Source organism: Cygnus olor, chromosome 1 (assembly GCF_009769625.2).
Source record: "Cygnus olor isolate bCygOlo1 chromosome 1, bCygOlo1.pri.v2, whole genome shotgun sequence".
NCBI lineage: Eukaryota > Metazoa > Chordata > Aves > Anseriformes > Anatidae > Cygnus > Cygnus olor.
Window position 1 is genome coordinate 188937818 of NC_049169.1, and position 27398 is coordinate 188965215.

Below are 27398 nucleotides of genomic sequence, written 5' to 3' on the forward strand. Positions count from 1 at the left end.
CGATCTGGCTCTCTTTTTACGTGGTATCTGTGTGACTTGTTTTGTAACTCTGAAATGATGGTGACAATGCTAGTTAGTATTTCCAAGTAATACTGATCTTAGTGTTATTTTTGCATTAATGAAAGAACTGATTTAAAAGCCAGTTATGTAAAATTTACTCATTCTGGCTACTGTTTTTATCTGTACACATATTTAACCTCTATAGCCTAAGATTCTGTGCATTAGACATTTATGCATATTAATTCCAAATAGATTAGACATTAATTTTGTTGTTATTTCATTTTGTCCCTCCTTCTAACCTCTTCCCATTAATTACTCTTATACTGCCTTATACCAGAAACATCCAGAATTGTGTACTTCAGCGGACCTCTATGCAAAGTTATAAAATAATAAGGATTCTCCAAGGAAAGGATAAAAAGATGTTTTTGATGTAGTGTAGTTGCATGAGAGGGGGAAAACCAGACTAAAGACCTGTTTTTGCCAAAAAGTCCTTATTTGATTCCTCATTTGATTGGATAAATAAGGACTCATTGAGTCCTTATTTGATTCCTCATTTGCCCTCATCTCACTCTGCTCCAGCTCTGACCCTCTGTGAGGTCATTCAACTTATTAACCCAGAAAAAGACTAATGCCAATAAAAGAAGAAAAAAACATGATTGTTTTGTGCTGAGTTAGCGTATTGAATTGCCTTAGCTCACCTCCTGCAGGAACCACAGCCAGCTTGTGGGAGATGAGAGGTACAAACATGCAGTCAAGAGCAGGCACAGGGAGAAATGTAGATGGAAGAGACCTCTTTCTTCTCGGTTGTGAGCCGTTTGACTAACTCCACTACATTATTTTTTCCCTTAAAAAGATGTTAGATAAATACTGAATTATTAATGGCCAAGACAATCTGGTCTGAAGACCCGAGAGAAGAAGAATTTCCTTACAGACTTCAAATGCATTGGGTACTGTTTGTAGCAAGTCTTTCAAAAAGGAAGGAGGGAGCTGGAAGAGGTAGGCCATCTACCTACACCAGTATCTCTGTGGACTGTCTTTGCAGAGTTATTTATTTCCACAAATCACGCTGCATAAAAAAAAAGAAAAAAGAAAAAAAAAAAAGAAACAGAATGCAATGCTCCAAATTACAGGGAATTAAGGTATATTGTAAATTATATAAAGCTGAGTTAGTTTCAGCAGTCTAATGAAGCTATGGCTGATATTCCCAGCAAATTATTATTCAAAATAGTGCCCTGTAGACTCCCAGACTGTATTTAATGCTATATAGACACCTATAAATGAAAAAAAAAAAAATAGATGTGGTAAAAACCCACTTCCTTTTTTCCTGCATCCTTTTCTTGGGCTCACATGCTATATATGGGGGAAAAGACAATCAGGCAGACATAGGCAGATGTACTTTTTCCTGTCTTAAATCTTTCAGCCAAAATCATACAACCTATCTAAAGAATGAAAAGCTGGATTATACTGCTGGCTATTGTAGTCAGCACAGAAGAAGCACAAAAGCAGGACATCTGTACCCAAGGGTATCCTGGCATCCCCGGCAATCCTGGACACAACGGCATACCGGGTCGTGACGGACGCGATGGCCTGAAAGGCGACAAGGGGGATACAGGTACCGTGTTCAGCGTAAATGATCTGATGTATGAAGTGTTTTGCTACTAGTTCCCAGCAATGTCTGTCACTCTGCATTAATGGATCATTCCACCAAGCCTCCAGGAAACATTTCAGACTTTCATCACTTACTTGTTTGAGGATGGAAATATAAGAAAAGACCTAATAATTAAAGCTAATGCTACTGAGAGGTCAGGTCAAAGGGATAAAAACAACTTAAAAGAAGAAAGATTTTACTTTCTATTTGGGGGCATTTCCAGGTCTGCTTAAAAATTGATAGCAACTATACTTCTGTAAACAACTTCAAGCCCAATAAAAAACAACTGTGTAATAGGAAATGTTCAGCAGTAAGAAAATTTTTCTTTTTTACCTAAATTTTGCATTTGTAGGACTTGATTCTGAGTGTGCCTACGTGCTGTAACTCAAGCACCTCTACAGTGAAGTTCAGGAAAGGACACTATTGAAAGAACAGTGTAGGATTCATGTCTGCTGTAACAGACTGCAGTAGAGACTTACATGTGATACTGAAGACAGGTAATCTTCACAGCCTAACCTAAATGTAATAACTGCTGTGGTACTTTGAGCCTCAGGATAAGGACGGCCTTTGCATCCATGCTGGAACATCAAGGCCAGGGTTACACCCAGTGATGAACCTGTCCACGTGGACATTTAACACTTCATCACAAGTGTCACAAACCTGGACATGCAAAAGAGGGGACAAATGCAAACCTGCTACCTCAAACTTGCTCACAATTTTTTGTAGGGGAACTCTTCCCCAACAAGGTATATGTCAGGTCAGCTATTGTGTGGCATCATGCATGGGGCATCACGGTTTAATGCATAAGTGTGTCACAAACACTGTTACTGTGAGCACAGATCTATCCAGATCAAACTTGTACTTATCACACAAATCCTTCTACCAAGTCCTGATCCTGCAGATTGTGAATCACAGTTTTTTTTCAGTAGAGTACACAGTCTAGTACTTGAATCAATATGAGGTCAGCAGTCAGAAAGAAATTACTTCAAAATGTGCTACAGTGTTTTACTGTGCCTTTCAGGCTAAAGGAAATGTCTGCCTTTAATAGACCAGCTTGCCGGTGCAATCACAAAGACAAAACCTAATGAATCACTTTCTTTACCAGTAAAGTCTACGCCTCCACAGGAAGTGCATTCTGCAGAATCAGTGCTGAAGGTGTAGCCTGATGTGCATTTCTTAGATGGTTATACTGGCATAAGCAGGACCCTCTGCTAGACCCTTTTGCTACCTCTCCACTCCTCTCTTCAATACACCACAACTCTTTGTGTGGCTATGCAGTAAGTTGGATTGGTTGAAAAATGACCAGGACTTACAGTTTGGACAATAAAGAGTTACTCGCTGCTTCCTGCCTGCCCTGGAGCACTGAAAGTCAAATCTACCCACTTTTACCCACCTCTGTGACTGCTAAAGAGTTACTTTGAACTCTCTTGTTTTATAAACAATTTACAGAATTCTCTGTCAAGCAACCACTTATGTGCTACTCCTGCATTCAGTGCCCTAGTCTTGCTTAAAATGAAACCTTTTAAAATCCAGGAGCAAATAAAAAAATCCTTTAGCTTCTTAACAGGTAGGTACAGTTAATTGCCATGATACAGTGATGAGGAGTGAATGCTTCCCTCTGATCTACAGACAAGATTATTCCACTGTGATGTTTCATTACCATTGGTAAACCCCTGCAGGTGTCTTTTCTTGGGGGTACAGATTATGATCGTTTCACTACAGTCAGTAGTGTAAAACCGTCAGTGTAAAACTTCTTTCTGAATGCAGCTTCCTTGCTCCTTTTCCTGCTGGTGTCTTCCATGATATCTCCCATGGATGGAGGCAACAACAGGACAAGAGGTTTTCACACCATTGGTCCTGACCAGGGGGTATCAACTCTACATATTTCAATATCTCACTTCTTTATGCCAAGGATTTTCTGTCTGAAAAAAGTGCTATCCTCAAGCATTTCTGTTCTCCCTGTTTAGTCTCCCCATGAGATAAAAGCATCAGCAGTGGCACCCACTAGTCAGGAATAAGACTACTGTTTACATCACTGTTTAGCCAGGCTTGAAGAGGAAGGATCAGAGCAGGATTTGAACCCCATTTTTCTGGTAATTTAATTATTTGATGAAGATCTGTTTTTCTCTTTTGTGCTAGGTGAAGCAGGACTTCCTGGCACTCCAGGGAAAGATGGCACAAATGGAGAAAAAGGCCAAAAAGGTCAGAGAAGTATTTCAATGTATTAGTCATCTATCAACTGTTGGTTTGTGAGCGTTGGACATGCTATACTTTCCAGCTGTAGTGAAATTACCATTGAGGTTAAAAAAAACTTTTTCAGAAGTGGTAGAGGCTGCACACCCATACTGACAATACAAGAGGAATTTGCCTCCGATTATCCTTCTGCCTCTGATGCCCTACAACTTGTCTGCTCAGCCCATTACCTCACCTTTCTCTTCTCTCACCCCTTTGTCAGCTGCAGAGGAAGATGCCACATCTGCAGCTCCCTCAGGAAAATGAGGTTCCTGTGGCTATGTGTGCAACTTTAGGGAAAGGTACTTCAAAAGGAATTACAGAAGACATGAAGTATACACCTAAAAATACAGTAGGCCCTATTATTCAATAAGGTCGATCAAGCAGATACCAGACCCAAAATCTGTCAAGGGAAGGCATCTATTTCTAAAATAAATGCACACATAGAAGACACACACAAAAAAGATGCATGTCCTGCATGCTTTCCCTGTTTTTGTGTAATCACAGCTCAGACAGACAGTCTGGAGCTCAGCCAGCAGCCTTAGTGGTACCTTAACATATATGCCCATGAGACACTAGCCCCAACATCTTGGCTTAAAGTGGCACCCAAGACCTTTCAATAAAGGGTTGCCAGATGTCCTTTATAACTGTCAGCTCACCTCAGATCTCATTTTCACATTCTATTTTCACATTCTAATCTCACATTCTATTGTGATATTTTTCTTGTCTTGTCATGGTGATCATAAACTTTTCCACAATTGCAATAGCCCAACCTATGGAGATCTGGAAAAAGTACTTCACCTGTTTAGTCAAACTATGCACATACAGAGAGTTTCCTGTGTCAGCTGGATGTACATATGCAGAGTGATTTATGCATAAAAGCAGGTAATGAGGCATAGTGCAAGTTGTATCACATTATTCTGCACAAATTCAGAATCTCAGAAATGATGGACTTGTGCATCCTTGGAGTAATTGTGCATGGGTAAATTTGTTTCCAAAAGCATATGAACCTGCCAAATACACTGTGTACAGGTTCTCTGCAATCCTTAAGATAACCCTGAAAAATAATATATGGTACATGCATTGCACAGGTGTAATAACAAGTTGCACTACATACCTCAGACTTTTCTACAGACTGTCCCCAGTCCTGGAAGCAAAAAGAAACATGAGGACACAAACATTTAATATTACCAAAGCTATCTTCTTTTCCTGTGTCCTTGTCCTGTTGGATCTGTGCTGCTTTTCCCAGAGGCTCACAGTATAATCTCAGTTGTTGTTAGCTCATTGCTGCTGTTAAATACTTTCAATTGTAAATTGAGATCTGTAAAGTGTAAATACAGCATTATTATTAAGATCAGAAGCCAGAAGATTTTATGCAGAAATGATTGATATGAGCATTATGTTATCTTTTGGCATTCATGTCTATCAACTGCTAATGTGCCCTTCACATCACGGGACCTTCATCAGCAAAAACCTTGTGCAGATGGATTTTCAAAGGCTTTGAGCTTTCAAGTCCAAGTCTGAATGAAGGATAAATAGAGCATGTGGTTGCAAATACCAAGGTCAAAAAGCTTCTCATTGCACTTCAGCAGCAATCTAGGTAACCCAAGCAAAGCCCCATCATGAAGAAATCATAGAAACACATAGCAGTTAAGGTCTGGATGTTGTCAACGTAGAAGACTTCATCTGACTAAATTGTGAACTATCTTCTTCACTTATACCAAAAGATGAAAATAAGCATCTGGACAGATGCTGCTTGTACATGAGACGATCTGAGCTATCATCATTCTAGAGAAAAGTCACACCTTCCTTTCTTTGAGCTTATTCTTGCTGCTTTCAGCTAGGGTAACTGTCTTCTATTGCAATAGCAGCTTCTTCTGGCTCATCCTGAACTTACATCTTTGAAACGTTGTATGTACAGTGAGTACAGTATGAACAGTGGTGACATACAGCTACGTGTCTTTGTACTCAAACTCTTGTTGTGCCTCATTAATCCACCGGACAATCACGAGAACGTCTTTCTTTTTTTTTATTTTTATTTTTATTTTTTTTAACCTCCACATGTAGGAGCCAATGGGACCGTTGAAGAGAAGGGGAACAAAGGAGATAAAGGAGAAAGAGGACGACCTGGGAAACTAGGACCAAAAGGAATTATAGGGTCAGTGGGTTACAAGGGCCAGAAGGGCGAACTGGGTCTGCAAGGACAAAAGGGGTTAAAAGGAGACATTGGGCCAATAGGTCCAAAAGGGACAAAGGGTGAAACCGGCCAGCCTGGAAGAATTGGTATGCCAGGACCAATTGGCCCCACTGGTAATCCGGGTCCTAAAGGTAACACTGGAGATCTGGGGCCACCAGGTAATCCAGGAGTTCAGGGGGAAAGAGGCTTGAAAGGAGACAGAGGAGATAAGGGGAACATAGGTGCCCCAGCAGTCCTGCCAAGGAGTGCTTTCAGTGTAGGCCTTACAGTTGCCACCAAGTTTCCTCCCCACAGTCAGCCGATCAAGTTTGACAAGGTGCTGTACAACAATCTAAATGACTACAACCCAATCACCGGCAAATTCACCTGCAAATTCTCTGGTGTTTACTATTTCACCTACCATATCACCGTCTATTCGAGGAACATCAGAGTAGCTCTAGTTAAAAATGGGGTCAAGATGTTGCACACTGTGGACGGGTACCAGGGTGTTGAGGACCAGGCATCGGGAGCTGCCATCCTTGAACTACACAAAGGAGACGAGGTGTGGCTTCAGGCTCACCGAGGAGAGACCTTCAACGGGCTGTTTGCAGATGCTGATGATGATACCACCTTCACTGGGTTTCTACTGTTCAGCACCTCGGACATGCTGGACCCACTGCCATCGCCCGCAGCGTAAATTCACGCTTTGTTAATCTATGACTCCAGTGAATTGTTGGTTGACTCCTACTGATCCAAGTTTCAGAGTGCTGTAAGCAGTGGAGGTGCTTTATGAAAGTCAGTGCTGGTTTACTTGCTTAGTATTCTTCTTCAGTAGGAACTACTACTACTAGTAGTTCCAGTCCTGCCTTTTGAGCATTTTTTGAAAGGAAGTAAAACCTATCCATGAATGATACATGTCTGTGTCTTTCAGTCCTCTCCAATAAATGTTAAGTCTGCTGGCTAATTTCAGCTGAATTCAGTGGAGAATTGAATTCATCAAGGGAGGTATTCCAAGAGCTAAACAGGAGATCTAGGACTGCAGGGAAAGATGGGACAAGGTAGAGATTTTTGTAAGAGGGTTTTGTTTGTTTGTTTGTTTTACTGCCCTGCAGAGATGGACTTGGGGGTACTGGTGGATGAAAAAACGAGTATGAGCCAGCAATGTGCACTTGCAGCCCAGAAAGCCAACCATATCAGGGGCTGCATCAAAAGCACCTTGGCCTGCAGGGTGAGGAAGGTGATTCTCCCTCTCTACTCTGCTCTTGCGAGACCCCACCCGGAGCACTGTGTTTAGCTCTGGGGCCTCCAGCACAAGAAGGACGGGAACCTGTTGGAGCGAGTCCAGAGATGATGAGAGGGCTGAAGCACCTCTCCTACTGAGGACAGGCTGAGGGAGTTGGGGTTATTCAGCCTGGAGAAGAGAAGCCTCTAAAGAGAACTTATAGCACGGCCTTCCAGTACCTAATGGGATCTATGGGAAAGATGGGGAGGGATCCTTTATCAGCGAATGTAGTAATAGAACAAGGGATAATGGTTTTGAACCAAGAGAGGGTAGGTTTAGGTTAGATATTAGGAAGAAATTTTTTACTATGGTGCAATTGGTTTTTGTGATTGGCTTCTGGGCAGGAGAGGGCATCTCTTCAGGGTCTGCAGGGCTGGGCTTGATGCATTACTGGTTTGGTAATTTACAGCAGTACATACACCAGTCCTGAAGGAGAACTGTTTCAAAAGAAAGTGGGACAAAATAAAAGATACATTTTCAAGTTCTGGAATTAGGTAGACCCCTGCCATATTGTATAAATATTAAACAGTAGTTACCTCCAAGCCAGTTTATATCTTTCCAAGTGGTAAGCACAGGTAGACTTGTAACTTGGTTAGTTTGCATCCAAAAATAGTATTTTTTAAACTTCGAATTAGCACTGTCTGATACCTCCACACAGCCTGCTTGTTCTTTGTAACGGATGAGTTTTGTTGCAGCTGAGCAGGATGTTAAACACAGCTTTTAAATATGGTTCTTTGCACTCTGTGCAGCTGAAGGTCTGAAACAGCAAAATGGCATAATAGATGGAAATGCCACGTGGATTTTCTGGCATGGGGCAGACATTAAATGCCAGTGCAAAAATACAGCATGATGCTACTATAATTTAGAACTAGCAGGTGCAAAACACATTATCCCAAAGGAATAATAAGCTTTAATTTCTGTGGTTTTGTTTGTTTGTTTTCCTCAGGTTTGCCCCTCCTCTTGTCCTAAAACTCAAAAATACAACAAAAGATGCTGTTAAAACTCACTTACTACCTTTAGAAGAGGATAAAGCAGAAAAGCCAACTGACTGAAGACAATTTCACAGTCAGTGTCACAAAATACGGTGTAAATGCAGTGCAAAACACTGAGCTCTAACTTCTGATAATCTCTAACTCTACCAGGAGGCAAGGAAAAGTGGACAAGTCTCCATAAAGTCGCTGAGCTTAGAGTTTGGATTATAAACTTAAAATGAACACAGTGAGATGAGTTTGTTTCAGGAAGCACGGATGCACATGCCAGTTGCACTATTACGAGGGAAAGGGTTATGTAAGTTTTTGATAAGGGGTGATTTTTCTGGTAAGCCACAGGCTGTAAGTTTGCATCACAGAAACATCTAAACTAAAAAAAATTCTTTCAAATACACTTATTTATGAGGAATTTCTGTCCTCGTAAGAAGCTATCAAGTCTTAAACTGCTAAAATAATCGCAGATTTTCAAGGCCCGGTGCCACCCAGGGCAATGGCGGTCGGGCGGTGGGGGGACACCGTCCGGAGCCCGGCTGCTCCTCACGAGCGGCCGCGGGGAGGCAGCGGCGGGCCCGGCGGGCTGAGGGGGGGCGGTGCTGTCGCCCTGCTCCCGGCCTCCCCGGCGCCGCTCCTCTCCCTCCCCGCCGCAGAGAGCGCGGCCTGCAGGAGGCCGCCCTCCGAGCCACCTCGGCCTGCCGGCGGGGCTGGCACCGGGCCGCTCCGCCATGCTGGCCGGCTACCGCCGGGCGTTCGGCCTTGCGCTGCGGGGCTTTGCGCTGCGGGGCCGGGCGGTGGGACCAGGGCCGGGGCCGGGGCTGGGGCCGGGGCTCCGGGCCGTCAGCACCAGCTGGAGCCCCGTGGGTGCCGCCTTCGATGCCAAGCAGCAGCGCGGCAGCGCGCCGGGCAGGGAGACGGTGAGCGGCGGGCAGCGCCCGAGCTGAGGGGGGACGGGCTGGCTCCGGCTGCGGGGAGTTTGAGTTGTCCAGCCCCAGCTTGGGTCGTCAGGAATTAGTTGCTCGTAACGCGGCCGTGTTCCTGAAGGGGGTTTGTGACTCTGCTCCGGCTCCTGGGTGGTGGGCAGGGCAGGGAGCCAGGGGAAGTATGGGCACCTCTGAGGGAAAATGCCTGGTGCTTAGGAGCATGGCTTAGTGGGTGACATTGGTGGTAGGGGGATGGTTGGACCAGATGATCTTGGAGGTCTTTTCCAACCTTAATGACGCTGTGATTCTATGGAATACATATTTGTGCAGTGTGTGGTTGAAATCAGGGCTCTGAAATATGGCCTTCTTTGCCTTCTGGCATTTGAGGACATCTCGCTGGGAACTGAGGGAATTGGAGTCCCTTCCTGGGATGAGGAACTTGCTGTCAAATTGTCAGCATTAGCAGCAGTGGCAGAATAGGACAAAGCACCTGGGAATGTCCCAAATACATCCAAGATGATGCTTTTGCTTCAGGACATGCACTTTGACAGACAACCAGTCAATTCGTAGCTTTTCCACTGAAAGCTTGTAAAGTACTTGCAAACCTGTAACCGGCTGCTATAACAAGGAGTTTGCAGAAGGTGCGTTGTAAAGGCCCGCAGATGTTCAAATCCAGATTGGGATTTTTAGATGCTGAGGTTAAATTTGGGAAGAGATGGATGTTGTATGAAATCATCTACCTTGTACTGTTAGCTGCTTTAATTAGCAGGTAAGGAGATGCACCTATTGTGGTTGGGCAGTTGCAAAGGGAGCGTGTTACTTGCAGAGCTGCTTTTTGGTTTATTAAATATATATATATTTATTTGCTGCTGTAGGTCTGTATCGTGGTACTTTTCCAGCAGGTAGTGTTAGCAATCCTGTGTGATCTGCAGGAGGACCTTTTAAAGTCTCTTCTACAAATGCAGAACATAACAGCTTTCCATGGCTGCCCTGCCAAAGCCACACTCAGTCAGTCTGTTTAAGGCTTGGTAAGAACTTCAGGAACAAAACTGGTCATATCATAATATTCTTGAGTTGTTGCTTGTCAGTCCTTTGAGATCTGGTTCCAGTACTTGTGGCTCATTTCATGAGCCCAAGATCACTGTTCTGCTGGTGAATATCCACAGCAGCTGGTCAAGTCATTCGCTGCTCTGAGACTCCCTTTACTCTTCACACTCCCGGATAAGTCTCTTTGCTTCAGAAGGATGTTTTCCCCTAATTTTAGAATGTAAATAGACTTCCTATAGTTTGTCTTGTGCCTGTGCTTTGGAAGCAAGGCAAAAAAAAAAAAAAAAAGCCTTGAAAAAAGGACAATATAGCAGATTATGGGGTGGAACAGGAGAAATTTCCCAGGATTTGGTGCTGAACTCTTACCACTTGCTGAGAAGAATCCTGGCTATAGGAATTCCAGTGATGTTGTGCTCTGGAGAGTGATGCTGGGAAATGAAGATGTTTATGTGTGATGCCAATATCTTTGATGGATGTTAACTAATGTGGCTATTCGCTCTACAAGGACAGTTGTGGAAGTGGCACTTAGGGAAGTGCCACTGTAGGTAGGGTCATTCTTGTAAAATTTCACAGTGAAAATTTCATACTGAAACAGAGGGACAGAAATTAAGGAACGTGATAGTAATGTGTTTCCATTGGGTTCTGCACTGCAGGGTCTGTTTGGTGTTCCAGAACTGAGTTGTCCAGAAGGATTTCAAGAAGCACAGGACAAAGCGTTGCAAGAATCGGAACAGCTAGTCCAGAAGGCATGTTCAACACCACCTGGACCCGAGATTGTAAAGATCTTTGATCAGCTTTCAGATGCCTTGTGCAGGGTAGCAGACTTGGTAAGTTACTTTTTTTAATTACTACTTTAAGCAATTTCTTTTAAACTGACTGGCATATCTTTTAGAAAAGCATCACTCTTCATCTGAAGAGAGCAGACCCAACCATCGTACAGAAATCAGTTGTTAATAAATAGCTCACTGAAATTTTTGCTATTGGTTTTCATATCTGAATTTCTCTGCGTGGTTTCAGTTTTCAAATCTTGTTTCTTCTTTTTTTTTTTTTTTTTTAATATTCAAGATCTCTTTTGTGCCAGGCACTTTTTCTTCCTGAAAGTACTTACACACTCTGCCAAGTCACTAATTCTCTTTTGTCTCTTATTTTTTAATATGCACTATGACTGTTTCCTCTTAATCTATCAATATCTAACTCAAACACTGATGTCAGAGTTAACGGTCATAGTTCTGTATCGGTTTGCTGAGTTAAAATTACTTTGGTTCCTCCTATATGCTACTTTCAGATTTACATGTTCAAAGATGACCTATCCTTGTAGAGCTTTATCTAGAAGCAATTTGGAAATGGTTCTCTGTTGGCAGGATTTTTGAGATTTGCCATTCAGCACCGACTCTGTCACTACTATACAGGATTTTCAGCAGGCAATCTTGCCCTAAGAAGTGAAACTCTTACGTGTATTACATTCCTAAGGTTACCTTTTCAATCAGACTGCAATTGTTCTATTAAACAAAAAAAAAAAAATGTTTCATGTACTTTCTGTAAAATCATGTTGAATGACTTCAATGTATTCCTAATCTTTAATTGTTTATCATTTGAATGCCAGAACGTCTACTTGCCTTGAATTCATGTCAGCACTCATGGAAGCCTATAGCCAGCCTTTCTAGTGTCCTTCCAGCCTTCTGAACTCTGCTAAGTATTCAGAGACTTATTAAAAATGAGGATCAACAGGAGTGAAACAAAATACCTATTTTGAATCCAAAAAGACCTTAGGTTTTTCTCTTTAAGACCATTTCTTCTTACTAGCTAATAACCTCAGAGCATAACTTGATGGTCTATACGTAAGAGTAAAAAGAGTTTGAAAACAAACCCTTTAACCACATTTGGTGGTGTGCTAATTCATATCTGTGAAGTTTAGATTTATTTATTTTTAATAACATTTAAAGCCTTTGCAGTATTTCTGTGTTGGAAGGACTCTAAGGTACACACAGTTTTAAGGAGTACATCGATTAAAGATATTTTTTTGGAAAGAAATGTTCTCCATCTGGTTTAAAAGTTGTCAGCACTGTTCTACAATAAGCTTTATTTTTGAGAAAAAAATATGCAAATTGTACAAATAGATTGCACAGAATGGTATAAATAAACATTCATTTAAATAGAACTACTTCAGTGCAACTGTGTTTATAATTAAAGATTTTAATTTGTCTCTTTGCCTCACTGTTTTCTTCCTTTTGCTCTGTCAGGCCGATTTTGTGAAAATTGCCCATCCTGACTTTGCATTCAGAGAGGCCGCTGAAGAAGCTTGCAGGAACATTGGTACTATGGTAGAGAAGTACGTTTTCTTTGTTTTGCTATTGCCATATGCAATTTTAAAATTTACTGTATCTGTGGTAACAGGGATCAAAAATATGTACGAAACAAAGTGCCAGTCTTGCTGTTACAGATAATCAAGAATTTAGTTTCATTACAGTATCTAGTAAAAGGTTATTCTACTTCAGTTTCGTTTTACCTTCAGAACAGAGTTTAGGTTATCAACTGACTCCATGTCACTGAAACTCCTCAAAGTCTTAAAATTACATTTTTCTAAGACTCATGGCACTTAGCTAGCTGTTGTAAAGCATATGTACAAAATCCTAATTTGTTTTTAAGATTTAAGCTGTTGTATATCACAACACTTCTCCTCCTGGTTTGTCGAACCTTTGAATTTCAGCCTGTGAGTGGGATATGTGAACGGGGAAAGGACAAGCCCCATTAAATGGAGTGTTTGGGGATGTGACTCTCTGGGGCTGTGATATATACCTGGTCTACCCTGGTGTGTGTTATCTTTTAGAAGTCCATTTCATAGAAATTATTCTTAAAATCTTCTGTGTTTGAAGTTTGGCCCTGCTTCTGGACCTTCTTTTCTTTTCTTTTCTTTTCTTTTCTTTTCTTTTCTTTTCTTTTCTTTTCTTTTCTTTTCTTTTCTTTTCTTTTCTTTTCTTTTCTTTTCTTTTCTTTTCTTTTCTATCTCAAAATCTAACTTCTGAAAGTTACCTCTGTGATCCAGCAGCGCATCAGTTTGGTAAGCTTTGTGACTGAAAAGGCTAAAAAGAATTCTAAGATGTAATTTGAGCAAAAGTGTTGCTTTAGTTTTACCATTGTGTTTGGGAAACCTTTCACTTGCAACTGGATTTTTCAAGACTTAGGTTGAGCACACCATCTATAACAATATGACTTAAATATCCAAATGCTACTTCCAATTTAAAATTGGCTAAAAGGAGAAAATATTCAACATTTATATGAAACGAGATGCATAAGTTATTGTAAAAGTTGAGAACTAGCTATTGCTGAGTTTTCATATGCCAAGCCTCTCTCCATCATAGCTGAAAAGCCCTGGTAGTCAGGCGAAGTCCCTGGTGACTGGAAAAAGGCAAACATCACTCCCAGTTTTAAAAAGGGTAGAAAGGAGGATCCAGGGAACTACAGATTGGTGAGCCTCACCTCTGTGCCTGGGAAGATCATGGAACAGATCCTCCTGGAAGCAATGTCAAGGCATATGCAGGACACGGAGGTGATCCGAGACAGCCAGCATGGCTTCACCAAGAGCAAACCATGCCTGGCCAGTCTCGTGGCCTTCTGTGATGGAGTGACTGCATCAGCTGACAGGGGAAGACCGACCAATGTCATCTGCCTGGACTTCTGTAAGGCATTTGACATGGTCCCATCCATGACATCCTGATCTCAAAATTGGAGAGAGATGGACTTGGTGGGTGGACCATTCAGTGGATAAGGAATTGGCTGGATGGCCCCACCACGTACAAATGGAGGCTGGTGACGAGTGGTTTCCCTCAGGGATCTATCCTGGGAGCAGTGCTGTTTAATATAGACAGTGGGATCAAGTGCACCCTCTGCTAGTTTGCAGATGACACCAAGCTGAGTGGTGCAGTTGATAACACCAGAAGGAAGGGATGCCATCCAGAGGGACCTGGAGAAGCCTGAGGAGTGGGCCCATGTGAACCTAATGAGGTTCAACAAGTCCAAGTGCAAGGTGCAGCACCTGGGTCGGGGCAATCCCAGACAGGAGCACAGACTGGGAGAAGAACTTACTGAGAGCAGCCCTGCAGAGAAGGACTTGGGGGTTCTGGTGGACAGAAAGCTCGACATGAGCCAGCAGTGCGTGCCTGCAGCCCAGAAGGCCAACTGCGTCCTGGGCTGCACCGACAGAGGGGTGGGCAGCAGGTGGAGGGAGGGGATTGTGCCCCTCTGCTCTGCCCTCGTGAGGCCCCACCTGGAGTGCTGCGTCCAGGGCTGGGGCCCCCTGCACAAGAAGGACGTGGGGCTGTTAGAGTCTCAGAGAGTCTCGGTCTCTTCTGTAGGTGTCTGCATTTGGCTGCTTTTTGACAGAGTGCTGGGCTAGAAGGACCTTTGGTCTGACCCAGTGTGCTTTTTTCATATGTTCTTATTTAGCACCTTCGTTACAAGAGCTTTTTTGGAAGTACAGGCATGATGCAGTGGTGTCTTTTGTATCTGAATTAGGTATTGGCAATTAACCAGGTTCGTTTCACAAATGGGGGTGCAGAAGCTTCCTGCACCTCAACCGATTTAGGAAGTTAGTGCTTAGGGCAGACAGGCTGAGGGCTGCTGATTTTTGTGGGTTTGCTGATGTGCATATCCTTCGTTCCCCACTGCGATTCTGACCCAGTAATCAAGGTCAGGATACCTGCTTGTAGTAAACCAGCCAGCAATCTGATGGAAATAGTACTCTGGCACAGGAACAGTGAGCAGCTGGAAATGTTCCGGGATGGTAAGCTCTCAGTCTACTTCAGTGGCAGCCAGAAAGTTCACCTGATGGCAGGCTTGGGCACAGGTTTCAAAATAAGGATAGAAAACAGTTCTCACACCTTCATGCTCTGACCATGGTTGTCATTGCGTGTAGAAGACAAGCTGACAGACTTGCTTGTATTTGCCACAAAATGCCATCCAGAAGGATTTTCCTATCAGAAGCACAAGATCTGTTTCCATGCCAGTTTGTCCACACATCCTTTGTATGTTAATTTTATACTTTTTCCGTGTTGTTGTGAACTAGAAAACATTTTGAAAATACAGTTTTTGGTTTTTAATTTTGTTAAGATCTGACTTTGAATGGGTGATATCAAGAGACTGAAATGTTTTTTGTTGCTTATGTATGATTCTTTTACTTTGTCTTTCCAGATTAAATACAGATGTTGAACTGTGCCACAGTTTGAGACAGCTGCTAGCTGATGAAGTTGTTATGAATTCCCTAGATCCAGAAACCAGGTACTTGCTAATGTTCATAGACTTAGATGTTTAGATAGTATATATCATTCCTTCCTGAGCTAGTAGTTTGTGTTTTATCCACTTAATTTATACAAGTGGAAAGCATACCGTATCTCTGTGACAAATTTATTGGTCACTACTAAATCACCTGTACATGAGTTAGGAAGTTTGTAGTTCTGCAGTCCTGGAGGATGTCTCTGTGACTGTAGAGCACAAGATATATTTAAACTGCATTACTGAGATCTTCAGAAAAAAAAAAAAAAAAAAATTAAGATTTTCTATAATACCAGTTTGTTGAAAATGTGCTCTTCTGTGGTGTATATGTCAAAGTGTTTAACAATAAAAATAGGGAACAGACTTAAATAACTTGATTTCAGTTTGAGTAAACTGAAATCAGTGGGCTTTATTCAGCTTGAGAATATCAGGTGTAATTCTTGATTTTTTAGATGTAGTCTAGAGTCCACTAGAAAATTTTGTAATACATAATACCATCATTGATACTTCAGGAAAAAATAAGAATGCATTTATTCCTGGAACTTATGAGTTGCAAGAGGAATTTTTTATCTTTCAAAATCAGATTGTCAATCAGATTATCAGAATATATACTTAAATCATGCATTATGATTGCTGTAAAATGTTTTATTAGCTGTTTATTCAGTTATACTTTTGAATTAATTTTTCCCTGACATGGTTAGACAAGCTTAATGCCTAATGTTTGCCCATCTTAAGAGTAAGTTATTTTCTTCACCCTCTTTCCCAATAATGGTAGTTTTGAAGGGGTCATTTTCTGATTATTTAGAATCAATGAAGTATAAAATTAAAAAGGTAATTTGCACAAATTGGTTAACCATCTATATTAATGTTGCAGAATTATTTTTGAAAAATATTTTTAATGTGGATGACTGAAATAGCTACGAAAGAAAAATCCTGTCACTGAGTAAACTGTTAAGGGCCTAAAACATAGGAGGTCTGTGTCCGTAATAAAAATACTCGTAACAGTGGAATAAATAATTGTGTTCTCTGTAAAAGACATCAAATATAACTACTAAAGGTAAAAGCTGTGAAGAAATTATGCTTACCAAATGAGGCTGTTTTAACAGGGATTTACTGTATTTTTAGGCGAGTGGCAGAACTTTTTATGTTTGATTTTGAGATCAGTGGCATTCATTTGGATGAAGAAAAGGTAATTTTTTGCTACAATATGTGAATAGAAATTTGCCTGACAATCAAAGACCAGGTAATGAAATCTGCAGGGCATGAATCATGATTCTGGGCCAATTTGATCCAAGATTCACACTGTCCTCTATGGAATTTTGTCTTCTCAAAAGTAGTGAATTTTGTCTATTTTGAGTCACTTTTATAGTGTTTTTTATGTTGTTTTACATGTTAGTTGGCTGTTCTTTCCAGTTTGGCCCTTACCATTCCTTCCTCTGTTGAGGAGAGTTATAAGCAAGACCTGGGAACGTGCGTCCTTTGATTGGTGTCTGCATCAGATATTTTAAATAAGTGCTTAGCTGTCTGAGCAGCTCATTTACAGAGGGCGAAATGCAAAACCTCGTGCACTCTGATGACGGGTTAATCAAGTAGAGTATTTCAGAAGGAATCAGGTGTGTGGTAGCCAGAGCTAACATAACTAGAAGTTGCAAATTTAATGCACATTTGAATGTCTGGGCATGGTCTGATTATTTCTGTTGGAGCTTTAACATGTTTTTTACAGTAGTGAATGATGGATTTGCTAAAACTAGCAGCTTTCACTGTGATTTGTGGTATGGATGCTCTGTTGGGTGTCTGTTCATAGCTCATGTCCCTGTGTAAATTAATACCTTATTTATTTGAAGTATGCCCTCAAAAAAGGTCTGTACAAAAACTCTTTTACCAGATTTATGTGGTGAAGTTACTCTAAAAAGCATTGTTGTGATGGTGGTTTATGAACTGAATGTGCTTCTAGAATATTTTCCTTACAATTACGTTGTACAACGAACAACTCTGAAACCTGTACTCTGGATTTTGTTTCTGATTTGTCTTTTTTTTTTTTTTTTTACTGTGACAATTGTCTCTGTGCTGCTTTATCCCCCTTCAGTTGCAATTTCACTTGCCGTTTGTTTTTGCATATTTTCCTCTTCTTCCCCTGCCTCTTCCACTTTTTCTTCTTCTATTACTTTTGCTCAGTGTTTCTTTTCACTCTCATTTCAGACTGTAGAATCCCTTCATAAGTTAAAATTTACTTTTTCTGTTGCAAATAATTTCTGCTTTTCAAAATAAAATTTAAAAGATGTGTCTTAAAGAGTAATGGAAAATGGAATGGGAGGACAGGTCTGCAGCTTTTGTCATTCTTTTCACTTTACCAAGTATGTTGTGTCTATACCTTCCACCTTTTCTTTTGAGCTATGAACCCACAGGCCATAGAGAGCATACTCTGCTAACACGAGCCAGTTCACTGAAGCAAGTGAAGTATCTGATAGTAGGGATAAATGTGTGAAATACTGTGCTGGTGGTGTTAAAACTCTAAATCACAAATTCCTCGGGGAAAGGCTGAAATAACATAAATGCCTTGTGGTCTGCAGAAAATACTGCAATACAAACAGTAACAAGAGAACTGTAAATCTGTATCTGCTTAGATTTATTCGGGATGCTGGTAGGATTTATCCCTCTTGATGATGCTTCTTTTTTTCTCCTTGTTATTTTACATAGCAGTCAGATCAGGTGTAGTTTTCTAAGCGCTTATCAGGTAGTTAGCAAAGCCTATGTAAATTCTAACTAAACTCCACTATATTTTTTTTTTTACTGCTGAAACATAGGCATTTTCTTTTTAAATTTCAATTTTGTATGAAATTATGTATCTGATCTTTCTCTTGTTGACTTCTGCTGTGCCTTAGGATTCTGTTGATGCTGTAGGTCTAATTGTAAAAGTAGTATTTTCCGCATAGTTTCTGGGGAGGTTAAGATTTCAGAAACTTTTGGGTCCTGTTTGAACTGTATCTGAAGATATTATGTATTTTGTACTTTATTTTTCTTACAGCGTAAAAAAGCAGTCAACCTCAACATCAGAATATTGGATTTATGTAATGAATTTCTGACAGGAACTCACCTTCCCAATAAGATTGACAAGCACATTTTGCCAGAGCATATTCGGTATAATTTTACAGCGGAGGGCAGTTACTTGCAAGTTGCTGGTCTGCACGCTGACTGTCCTGATGATCTGGTGAGTACTTCCCAAATCTGCTTTGGCATACTCAATAGTGCATATCAGCTTTTTTAACTGTTACTCAGGCAAATGCATATGGTTTATGACTATGATGTTATGACTAACAAGGAAGAACTGCTTTAGAACACAGTAATCAATGACAGCTGTGGTTATGGCAGCTATGAAATAGTGGAGGTGAAGTTCCTGAATGGATTAAGGAAGAAGAGAGGCAGAATTCAGACCCTGGATTTCAGGCAAACGTATTTCAGCTTATTCAGTAAACTGGGAGGTGGGATCCCATGGGATGCAGCTGTGAAGGGTAAAGGAGCTCAGGAAATCTGTCAGTTCTTTAAAGATAGCATCCAAGCACAAAATGATACTCGGATACCCAGTATCAGCTTGTGCTGATACGTAGAAAGCCAGGCAGACTTAACAGGAGCCAGGCTCAGCCAGGAGGGAAGTCATGACAGAGCTTCATCTCCAAAAGGCAGCAGACAGGAGGTGGAAGCAGGTACAAGGCACAAGGGAGTAATTTAGAAACACTGCCTGTACGTGTAGGGATGGTATTAGGAAGACCAAAGCTCAACTAGAGTAGAGAGTTGTAAGGGACATCAAAAACAACAAGAAGAGCATCTACTGCTGCTTTAGTACTAACAGGCTGAACAAGGTGACTTAGTACCGAGTAAGGTGACTTAGTTACAGCAGACGCAGATAAGGCTGAGACGCGAATTGCTTTCTTTGCCTCAGTGTTCACCAACAAGGTCTTCCAGGCCTCTGTACTTACTGAAAGAGTTCAAAGAGAAGAACAGCTAGCTGCAGATGAGGACCCAGTTTGGGATGACTTGAGAGAACTCAACCTGCACAAATCCTTGGGGTCAGATGGGCAGCATCCAAGGGTTTGGAGAGAACTGGCTCGATGTCCTTGGAAGGCTTGATGTCCCTGACAGGCTGTGAAGACCAGGGGAGAACACCAGTGACTTGTGGAAATGAGATGTTCCACCCACAACGTACTCAGAAAGGCCAAATAAACAATCTGGGGAACTACGGGCAGTTTAGCTTCACTTTGGTCCCTAGGAAGATGGATCAAGGAGCAGTCCAAGTTAGGAGCTCACAGTCTGTATTGATGGACAACCAGACATGTAAAAAATTTGTTATGCGTTTAGATTCAGAGAGTAGTGGTTAAAGTGTTATACTCTCCTGGAAGGCTGGTGAGGAAGGAAGTGTCGTAGGGGTCTGTCCTGGGGCCGTCCTGTTTCACATCTTCGTCAATAACCTAGGGGAGGTGACAGTGCTAGCACGCCAAGTTTGCACATCGTGTCAGATTAGGAGGAATAGATCTGACAGGAACGTTACATAATTCAAGAAGGACAAACGCAAAGTTCTGCAGCTGGAAGGGAGAATTCCTGGCAGACATATGGGCTGGGATTACCTGGTTGAGAGCGAGTCTGTGGAAGGGGCCCTGGTGGCAGAAACTGAGTATGAGCCAGCAATGACTCAGGCAACAAAGGCCAGTGGCATCCAGGGTTGTATGAAGGGGCAAAGACAGAGACTGAGGGAAAAGTTTACGTTTTTACTTTGCTCAGCACCCTTTAGACCACATCTAGATTACTGCATCCAGTTTTGGACACTTCCTGCAACCCCCTCCAAGAAGGACATTGACGAGCTGTTGGTGGACTTAAGTGGAGGCCACCAAGATGGTCAGGGGCTGGAGCGCACGCGTTGTGAGGAGAGAGCGAGGGAGCTGGGCTTCTCACCCTGTAGCAAAGTTGGCTTTGGGGGGGACCCTGCCAGTACCTGTGAGGATGTCCTGGAGACGATGGAGCTCTTCACACTAGTGCGTGGTGGGAGGACAAGTGACAACAGGCACAAACATAAATGAGAAATTCCAACTGGAGGAACTTTTTCATTGTGTGTATAGCTGAGCAGTGCAACAGGCTGCCCAGAGAGGTGGTGCTGTCTCTCCATCTGTGGGGATTTTCAGGACACAACTGGATAAAGCTTTGTGTAACCTAGTCTTACTTTATAGCTGATGCTGCTTTGTGCAGGACTTTGGACTAGAGGCCTCCTTAGATCCCCTCCAACCTGAATTATCCTGAATGATCCTATTTTAGTTATTGCTGAAGATACCTTTCTTGACAGAATTAATTTAGAAAGTGTTTGTTTATAAATTGGAAATGAATTTAGATTCTTTGAAATGCGACAGTGGTTCTTTAGTCTCCTAGATGTGAGTCAAGGAATGTATTACAACTTTTAGGTGTTTTGTTTTACTTTTCATAAAGCAATCAGGGTGACTCTGAAATCTTTTTTATCATGAAAAAGAGAAAAGCTGACTGTAATAGAACCCAAGCTGTAGTGTTTATTCTCTGTAAGAAATGAAAAAATAATTAAAATTATGGCACTGAGGGGATGTAAATAAAAGAGTAATACTCACTGCAAGTCATCTATAAACTTGTCCTGAAAACAGTACGATCTGCAGAATTGCTACTGAAGCTACAAGTAATAATACATCAATTAAAGAATTCAGTTCTCTGAGTCAGGTATTTGGAGAAGCTCTTTGGAAATCATAACATTTAGGTTGGGAGGGATCTATGGAACTTGTCAGTTCAAGCCTGATCCTGTTCAGAGCAGGATCAAGCAGATCAGGTTGCTCAGGGCCATTTTCCAGGTGAGTTTTGAATGCTTTCCAAGGATGGAGATTGCACTGTCTCTCTGGACAACCCGTACCCTTGTGTTTGACCACTCTCACTGTTATTTTTTTCCTGGTATTAAATTAGAAATTTTTACCTGCCAGCTTGTGTCCATTGCATCTCATCCTCCTGTTCTGCGCCTCCAAGAGCCTGGCTGCATGTTCTCTTTGTTCTGCTGCTAAGTAGTTCAAGATTAAGATCTCTCCTGAGACTTTTCTTCTTTGGGTTGGAGAAATGCAACTCTCTCAGCCTCCATTCGGAGTCGTGTGCTCCAGCCCCTGAACATAACTGGTGGCCACATGCTGGACCAACTCCACTTTGTGTTTTTCTTGTCCTGGGGAAACCAACTCTGAATTCAGTGCTCGAAATGTAGCCTGAAAAGTACTAAATAGAGAGAAGTAATCACTTCCATGGTTCAGTTGGCTGTACTTTCTAGTAGAGCTCAGAATGCTGTTGACATTAGCCGCAAAGACACACTGCTGACTCAGCATCTCACTTTATGCATTTTTGAATGAAAGACTGGTGGAAGGAAATTGATACAAAATGACTTGTGTATTATTATTGTCATATTTATTTAGTCTACGGTGTTCTCATGAGAGAGGAGCAAAGGGGCAGATGCTGATCTCTTCTCTCTGGTAAACGGTGATAGGAGCCTGAGGGAATGGCATGGGGAGGGTCAGGCTGGGTGTTAGGGAAAGGTTCTTCACCCAGAGGGTGGTCGGGCACTGGGACAGGCTCCCCAGGGCAGTGGTCACAACTCCGAGCCTGTTGGAGTTCAAGAAGCATTTGGACAGTGCTCTCAGACATCGGGTCTGATTTTGGGTGGTCCTGTGTGGAGCCAGGAGTTGGACTCAATGATCCTCGTGGGTCCCTTCCAACTCGGGATGTTCTATGATGCAATGATTCCAAACCCAGGGCCTTCATTCTTATTGAGTATATGATCTAAAAGAGAAGCTTATTTTGAAGGAAAGGAACCATAAGTTGTTGTGTTTCTTAAGCCTGTTTGATGTGTACAAAATAAAGATTTTCCTCAATTGGTTTGTGAAATACAAAAAGCATTTTACCAAGGTTGCTGAGGCTAGAGGTGATTTTTTTTTTTTTGAGAGACAGTTATAATAAAAAGAAATAGGAGAAAGCCGGATTGTCCATGGGCAGATGGACAGACTAATAGATTGCTACTTCAAAAGAAATAAGGCTTTTTTCTTCCTCCTTTTTCTCTCCCCTGACCCTGTCTCTGGTTCTTATCAGATCATTTCAGGAGCCAGTTTAACTGACATGCAGAGGACAATTTAGCTTTCTTCGAGTTTATTTTCAGAGCTTTTAGTGAGTTAAGACAGCTCACAGAGAAACACAGATGTTGTCACAGGGAGAGAGGCCACGAGCAGAGAGGGGACTGTTGACAGGAGTAGAGAACAGGACCCTTTTTAGCAGACTTGAACGGTTAGGTTGTCTCATTGCATTTCCTCATTCCATCTTTAAGGGGTAAGAAAGCAGTAATTGTCAGGCAGTCGTAATTACTATTATTAAAAAGTTGTAGGCCTTTTCTTACCACTATCAGTGAAATACAGCTGTAATGCCAGATCTTCAATTGCATTGCATGTTTCCTGAGGAGTTATGCTGTAGCAGTGTGACTTTTTTCTTTCATATTAGGTGCGAGAAGCTGCTTACAAGATTTTTCTTTACCCAAATGCTGAGCAACTGAGCCGTTTGGAAGAATTGCTTGCTAGCCGAAACAGCCTGGCACAGTTGGTTGGGTACGACACCTTTGCCCACAGGGCTCTTCAGGGAACAATGGCCAAAAATCCAGGTATAAGGCATATGGGGACGGATATGCTGAGAAATCAAATGCACTGTGTTAGGTATGAAGTTAAAAGCTGCCCGTTTGTTTTGTTAAGTTTACACATATTTGTCCCAGTGAAGTTTCTCATTGCAGTTACACTTAGCTTTAGGCAGTACTCATGTTTTCAGTAAATTCAGCAATACTTATCGAGTGGGGATCAGTGCTTTTGTTCAGAATTAATGTTCACTCCTTAGATTATGAAGTTGCCATTATTCCAGCATATAACAAGGTAAATGTGGTACCAAATTCTTCTGAAATGATGACACAGTGGTCAATAGTGTAGATTGTTGTTCTAAGGACACTTGTTTTGTTTGGGGTGTTCTGATCTGAACTTAACACCTTTTAAGGGATGGAATCACTTTTTTTTTTTTTTCCATTTTACTTCTAGAGACAGTAACACAGTTTCTGGAGAAGCTTTCTGACCAGTTGTCTAAAAGGTATGTCTTTTTCACTAAGTTATTTTGTAAGCATACTTTTATTCAGGAACATAAGGACTCGTGTACTCGAAAGTCAGTCATTGCTGCTTATTATGTGTTCTGATGAAATAAAAAGCAAAACTTTCTCAGAGCTTTGAGGGGAGCTATTAGAATAAATTCTGTGATCAGAGAACAGCCAAGACCAAATACAGGTGATGTGCCAAGAAATTCAGGCAACAGCACACAAGTTTAAGTGTTGAAGGACACCTCTTGTGTTCTCCCCATATGCACAGCTCCATATATTTTACATCTGTGAGCAAATTTCTGTTTATCCTGCTTGCTTCCCTTAATTCCACACAGCACAAAACAGTTTCATCACTGCGTATTAATGGGGTGTATTGTCAGAAAGAGAATGCTTGGGATGGGCACAACCAGAGTAAGAGAGACTTGAAAGTACCCGAATGAGAGATGCAGAAAGGAAAAGTTATTTTATTGTAGTGTAAGGGCCTGTCATTTTATAGCATAGTAACAATCTCTGATGATAGGCTTTTGTTAGGACAGCGTATTCTTTTATGTCGTATTCCATTGCTCAAAAATCTTTCCTGATCGCTTTCATCATAAAAATATTTTTCAGAACTCAAAAAGATTTTGAAATGATGACAAAGATGAAAATGAAGCTTAATCCCCAGAATTCAGTAAGTTAAATTTACATGTACGTTGAATTTTTTTAATATAGTAGAAGCTAAGCTTGTTTTACATGAAAAATCAGCTCAATTTTAGTGTACAACAAGTAGCATAATTGCAAAGAGGTACTTTTCCATCTTCTTGTTTTAAATGGTTTTTGACTTCTTAGCTGCTATTACTATTAAAACCAGCCATTGAGTGCAAGATGACAGTTGGTTTATACAAAGTGATAATACTTTTAGTTTTAAAATTAATTAGTGGACTCTTTTTTTTTTTTTCCTTGAAATCTGGTATAAAGTCCCAGTGCATATTTGAATAAGAAATATGGTCTGAAAGCAAATAAATAAAAAAAAAAAAAAAAAAAAGGTTTCAAATTGTGGAATATGAAGTTATTTCTGATGATGAATTTAGCACTGAATGTTTTCCACTTTTTTTCTAAGTTCTGTGACTTGTAGAAACGGCAAAAATATGCAAAGGAAACAAAACGTTTACTTCGGGTTCACTTGTTGTCCATTATTGTAATTATAAGCTGGAATCCTCTTTCAGAAATTGATGCCGTGGGATCATCCTTACTACAGTGGCGTCCTCCGTGCTGAGAGGTAAGCTCCTTATGTTCCTGATTGTAATGTAAATGAGTGTCTTTATTTCATTCATTTCACTGAGGATAATGAAAGTCCTCAATGTAAACAGGATTTCCTTCTTTGAAGATATACTTTAATATGAATAAATAGAGAATATCCAAAGCGGCAGTTCTTTGCAACATTTCTTAGCGTTGGAATGCCTGTGAGGTTTTGGCTCTTCTGTTGTTTTGCGGGAAAGTAGTGGCCTTTGAAGATACAAGAGGATAAAACAGTTTCAGAACAGATAGAAAATCCTTGTTTTCATTTTGCTTTTAGCTCCTAGCTGAGCTGTAGTTATGTTTAAAAATAAATTTTGAATCACTGACCATACAGTCCAACTCCTCTTCATATTATAATTGTATTTTACTTCTTTACTGAGCTTGCATCTATTTTCTTGCATCTTCTACAGACCTCAAACAGAAACTTGAGTAGATTTTCACTCTTCTTGGGTAGAATTCATTCTCATCTCTCTTGCAAAGATTGGGGAATAAGTCTGCAACAAACTTAAATAGCCCTTGCAAGTAATGAGATGCCAGCTCTGAAAGGCACGAACCCTGCACGTTGTGTTTATTAGATCAGCAGTGGTGACCTTTCAGATTTGTGTTATAAAAGATAATTTAAAATTGTGCTGCTCTTGCAAGAGGAGGAGGAAAAAATCTTGCCTTCGTTGCAGGTTTGTACGTTTTTGTTTTTTGAATAAACTGAGTCTGGAAGTATCTGATTAAGGAAGAAGTTTGCTCTGGATCAGAAAGCTCTGATAATAGAGATGTGGCATTTGGAAGGATTTCTACCAGTTGCCCTGGCTGATTCACAGCTTTCTTGTACTTTGATACCAAGGCAATGGTTTTATGAGCAGCAGGTGTGATGTTGGATTTGTCTTTAGCTACCACACGTTCAGATAGGAGCTGATATATTTATGTGCAGCAACATTCATGTCCTTGCAACGTGCATGGACCTTGCTATGCAGGGGAGTGTGAGGGATGTTCGACTTCTGAGTTGGTTCACTGGAGCTGATCCTAGAGCATGCAGCACTCCACAGCATACGCGCAGATCGCTTGTTGATGGTGTGGTCTGGGAAGTGGCAGTTTTTCTTTTAAACTGGACAGGTATCAAATGTAGTTCTGTGAGTGTGAGAACAAAATCGTGGTCATACTGGAGGAGTCAAGGTGCACCTAGCTCTGAATCTCTTCGCAGGGAATAGTGATCTGTGGAAGATCACTGTGACACTTGTTCAAGGTACTGTCTTGTCTTGTAGCTTACAGGTCTTTGCCTGGTGGTTTGCTGTCTTCAAAACAGAAAGTAAGAATTACATTCTGATGCGTAGTCCTTATCATTACTGTCAGATGTTGATGAAATTTATTTTCTTGTTTCCTATTTATTTTCTATGTTCCTACAGTGTGTCTCCCTGTCTTTAGACTTAGTGTGCCCTGTACAGGTTAGGATGTTAAGTGTAGAAGTCTCAGAGTTTGTTTCTCTTACTGTCTTATTGTCCTTCACAGATGTTCTAATGAAGCTAGTCATTTTGTAATTGAGTTGCCAATGATTACAAATAGATTATTCTGCCCATTTTGGCACTAGGAAGAAAAGCATTTCCTTTCCTTGTGGAGCTCTGTAAAAGTTACTTTATTTCAAGAATAGTCTGGTAGATTTCTGAAGGGAGAACTGAGCTTAAACAGACCAGGACATCGGTAGTGTATATTTGCTGTTTTATTAATTAAGGCAGCAAGTCTGGCAGCTGTGTCTGTGTGAAGAATCTCCTAAACATACGTAGTTCCTCCCTTGATTACAGTGCAGGATCGGGGCCCAGCCTTTTTCTCCTTCTGGGTTGGGCAGGAGTATTTTTTTCTGGAAGCTGTTACAAGCATCTACAAGTCAGGGAAGAAAAAGCACTTTTCCTCTCCATCGTGTGCAGCGGTGTTTTGCTAAAAACCAAGAGCTTGGTCTTTTACAGTCCTGTTACCTGAATGCTGTGTGTTCAGGAAAAGTTTCTGATCTGACAGTGTCTTAACAGTGTTTCACATTCATTCTGCCCCTGTTGTAGATATTTAACTTACTGGCTAATAGATAATCAGCCCCTAACAGGAAAGCTCAGTTCTTCAGTGCAAATTATCAGTAGCTGTGCTTTATGAATGAAACTAGCCAGGAATTAGAGACTATTCATACAACAGCCAGAGGACAGGAATATGCTGTTTCACATCTGTGCCCTTACCGTGTTTTATTTGCCACTTACGATCTATTTAAGTGTCTTCTTACACGTTACACCTTGTTTGTCTTGTATTTGTACTTACCTCTCATGACACCCTTTCCTGAATTCCCCTCGGATGTTATCGTGTTTTCAGGCCAACACTTCAGGAACTGCAAGATGAGAACCGTGTGTCACAAAGCTTCTTACTGGCAGGAGT

General features: G+C 41.2%; 2 protein-coding genes across 2 annotated transcripts in view; both read left to right on the top strand.

Annotated features, from left to right (window-relative positions):
* Positions 1 to 1283: 1283 nt before the first annotated feature.
* Positions 1284 to 6981, top strand: LOC121063503 (complement C1q and tumor necrosis factor-related protein 9A-like). The gene is made up of 3 exons (XM_040543981.1): positions 1284 to 1612; positions 3788 to 3850; positions 5948 to 6981. The coding sequence occupies exons 1-3, from the start codon at positions 1447 to 1449 to the stop codon at positions 6751 to 6753; spliced, it is 1035 nt and encodes a 344-aa protein (XP_040399915.1). The 5' UTR covers positions 1284 to 1446; the 3' UTR covers positions 6754 to 6981.
* A 1931-nt stretch (positions 6982 to 8912) lies between these two features.
* LOC121063505 (mitochondrial intermediate peptidase) overlaps positions 8913 to 27398 on the top strand; it is a 75753-nt gene continuing 57267 nt past the window's right edge. The window contains exons 1-10 of the mRNA XM_040543982.1: positions 8913 to 9238; positions 10945 to 11118; positions 12532 to 12620; positions 15479 to 15565; positions 16685 to 16748; positions 18585 to 18767; positions 23087 to 23243; positions 23665 to 23713; positions 24327 to 24387; positions 24923 to 24975. Of these exons, the coding sequence (XP_040399916.1) occupies positions 9050 to 9238; positions 10945 to 11118; positions 12532 to 12620; positions 15479 to 15565; positions 16685 to 16748; positions 18585 to 18767; positions 23087 to 23243; positions 23665 to 23713; positions 24327 to 24387; positions 24923 to 24975 (1106 nt within the window). The 5' untranslated portion in view covers positions 8913 to 9049. The remainder of the gene's footprint in view (positions 9239 to 10944; positions 11119 to 12531; positions 12621 to 15478; positions 15566 to 16684; positions 16749 to 18584; positions 18768 to 23086; positions 23244 to 23664; positions 23714 to 24326; positions 24388 to 24922; positions 24976 to 27398) is intronic.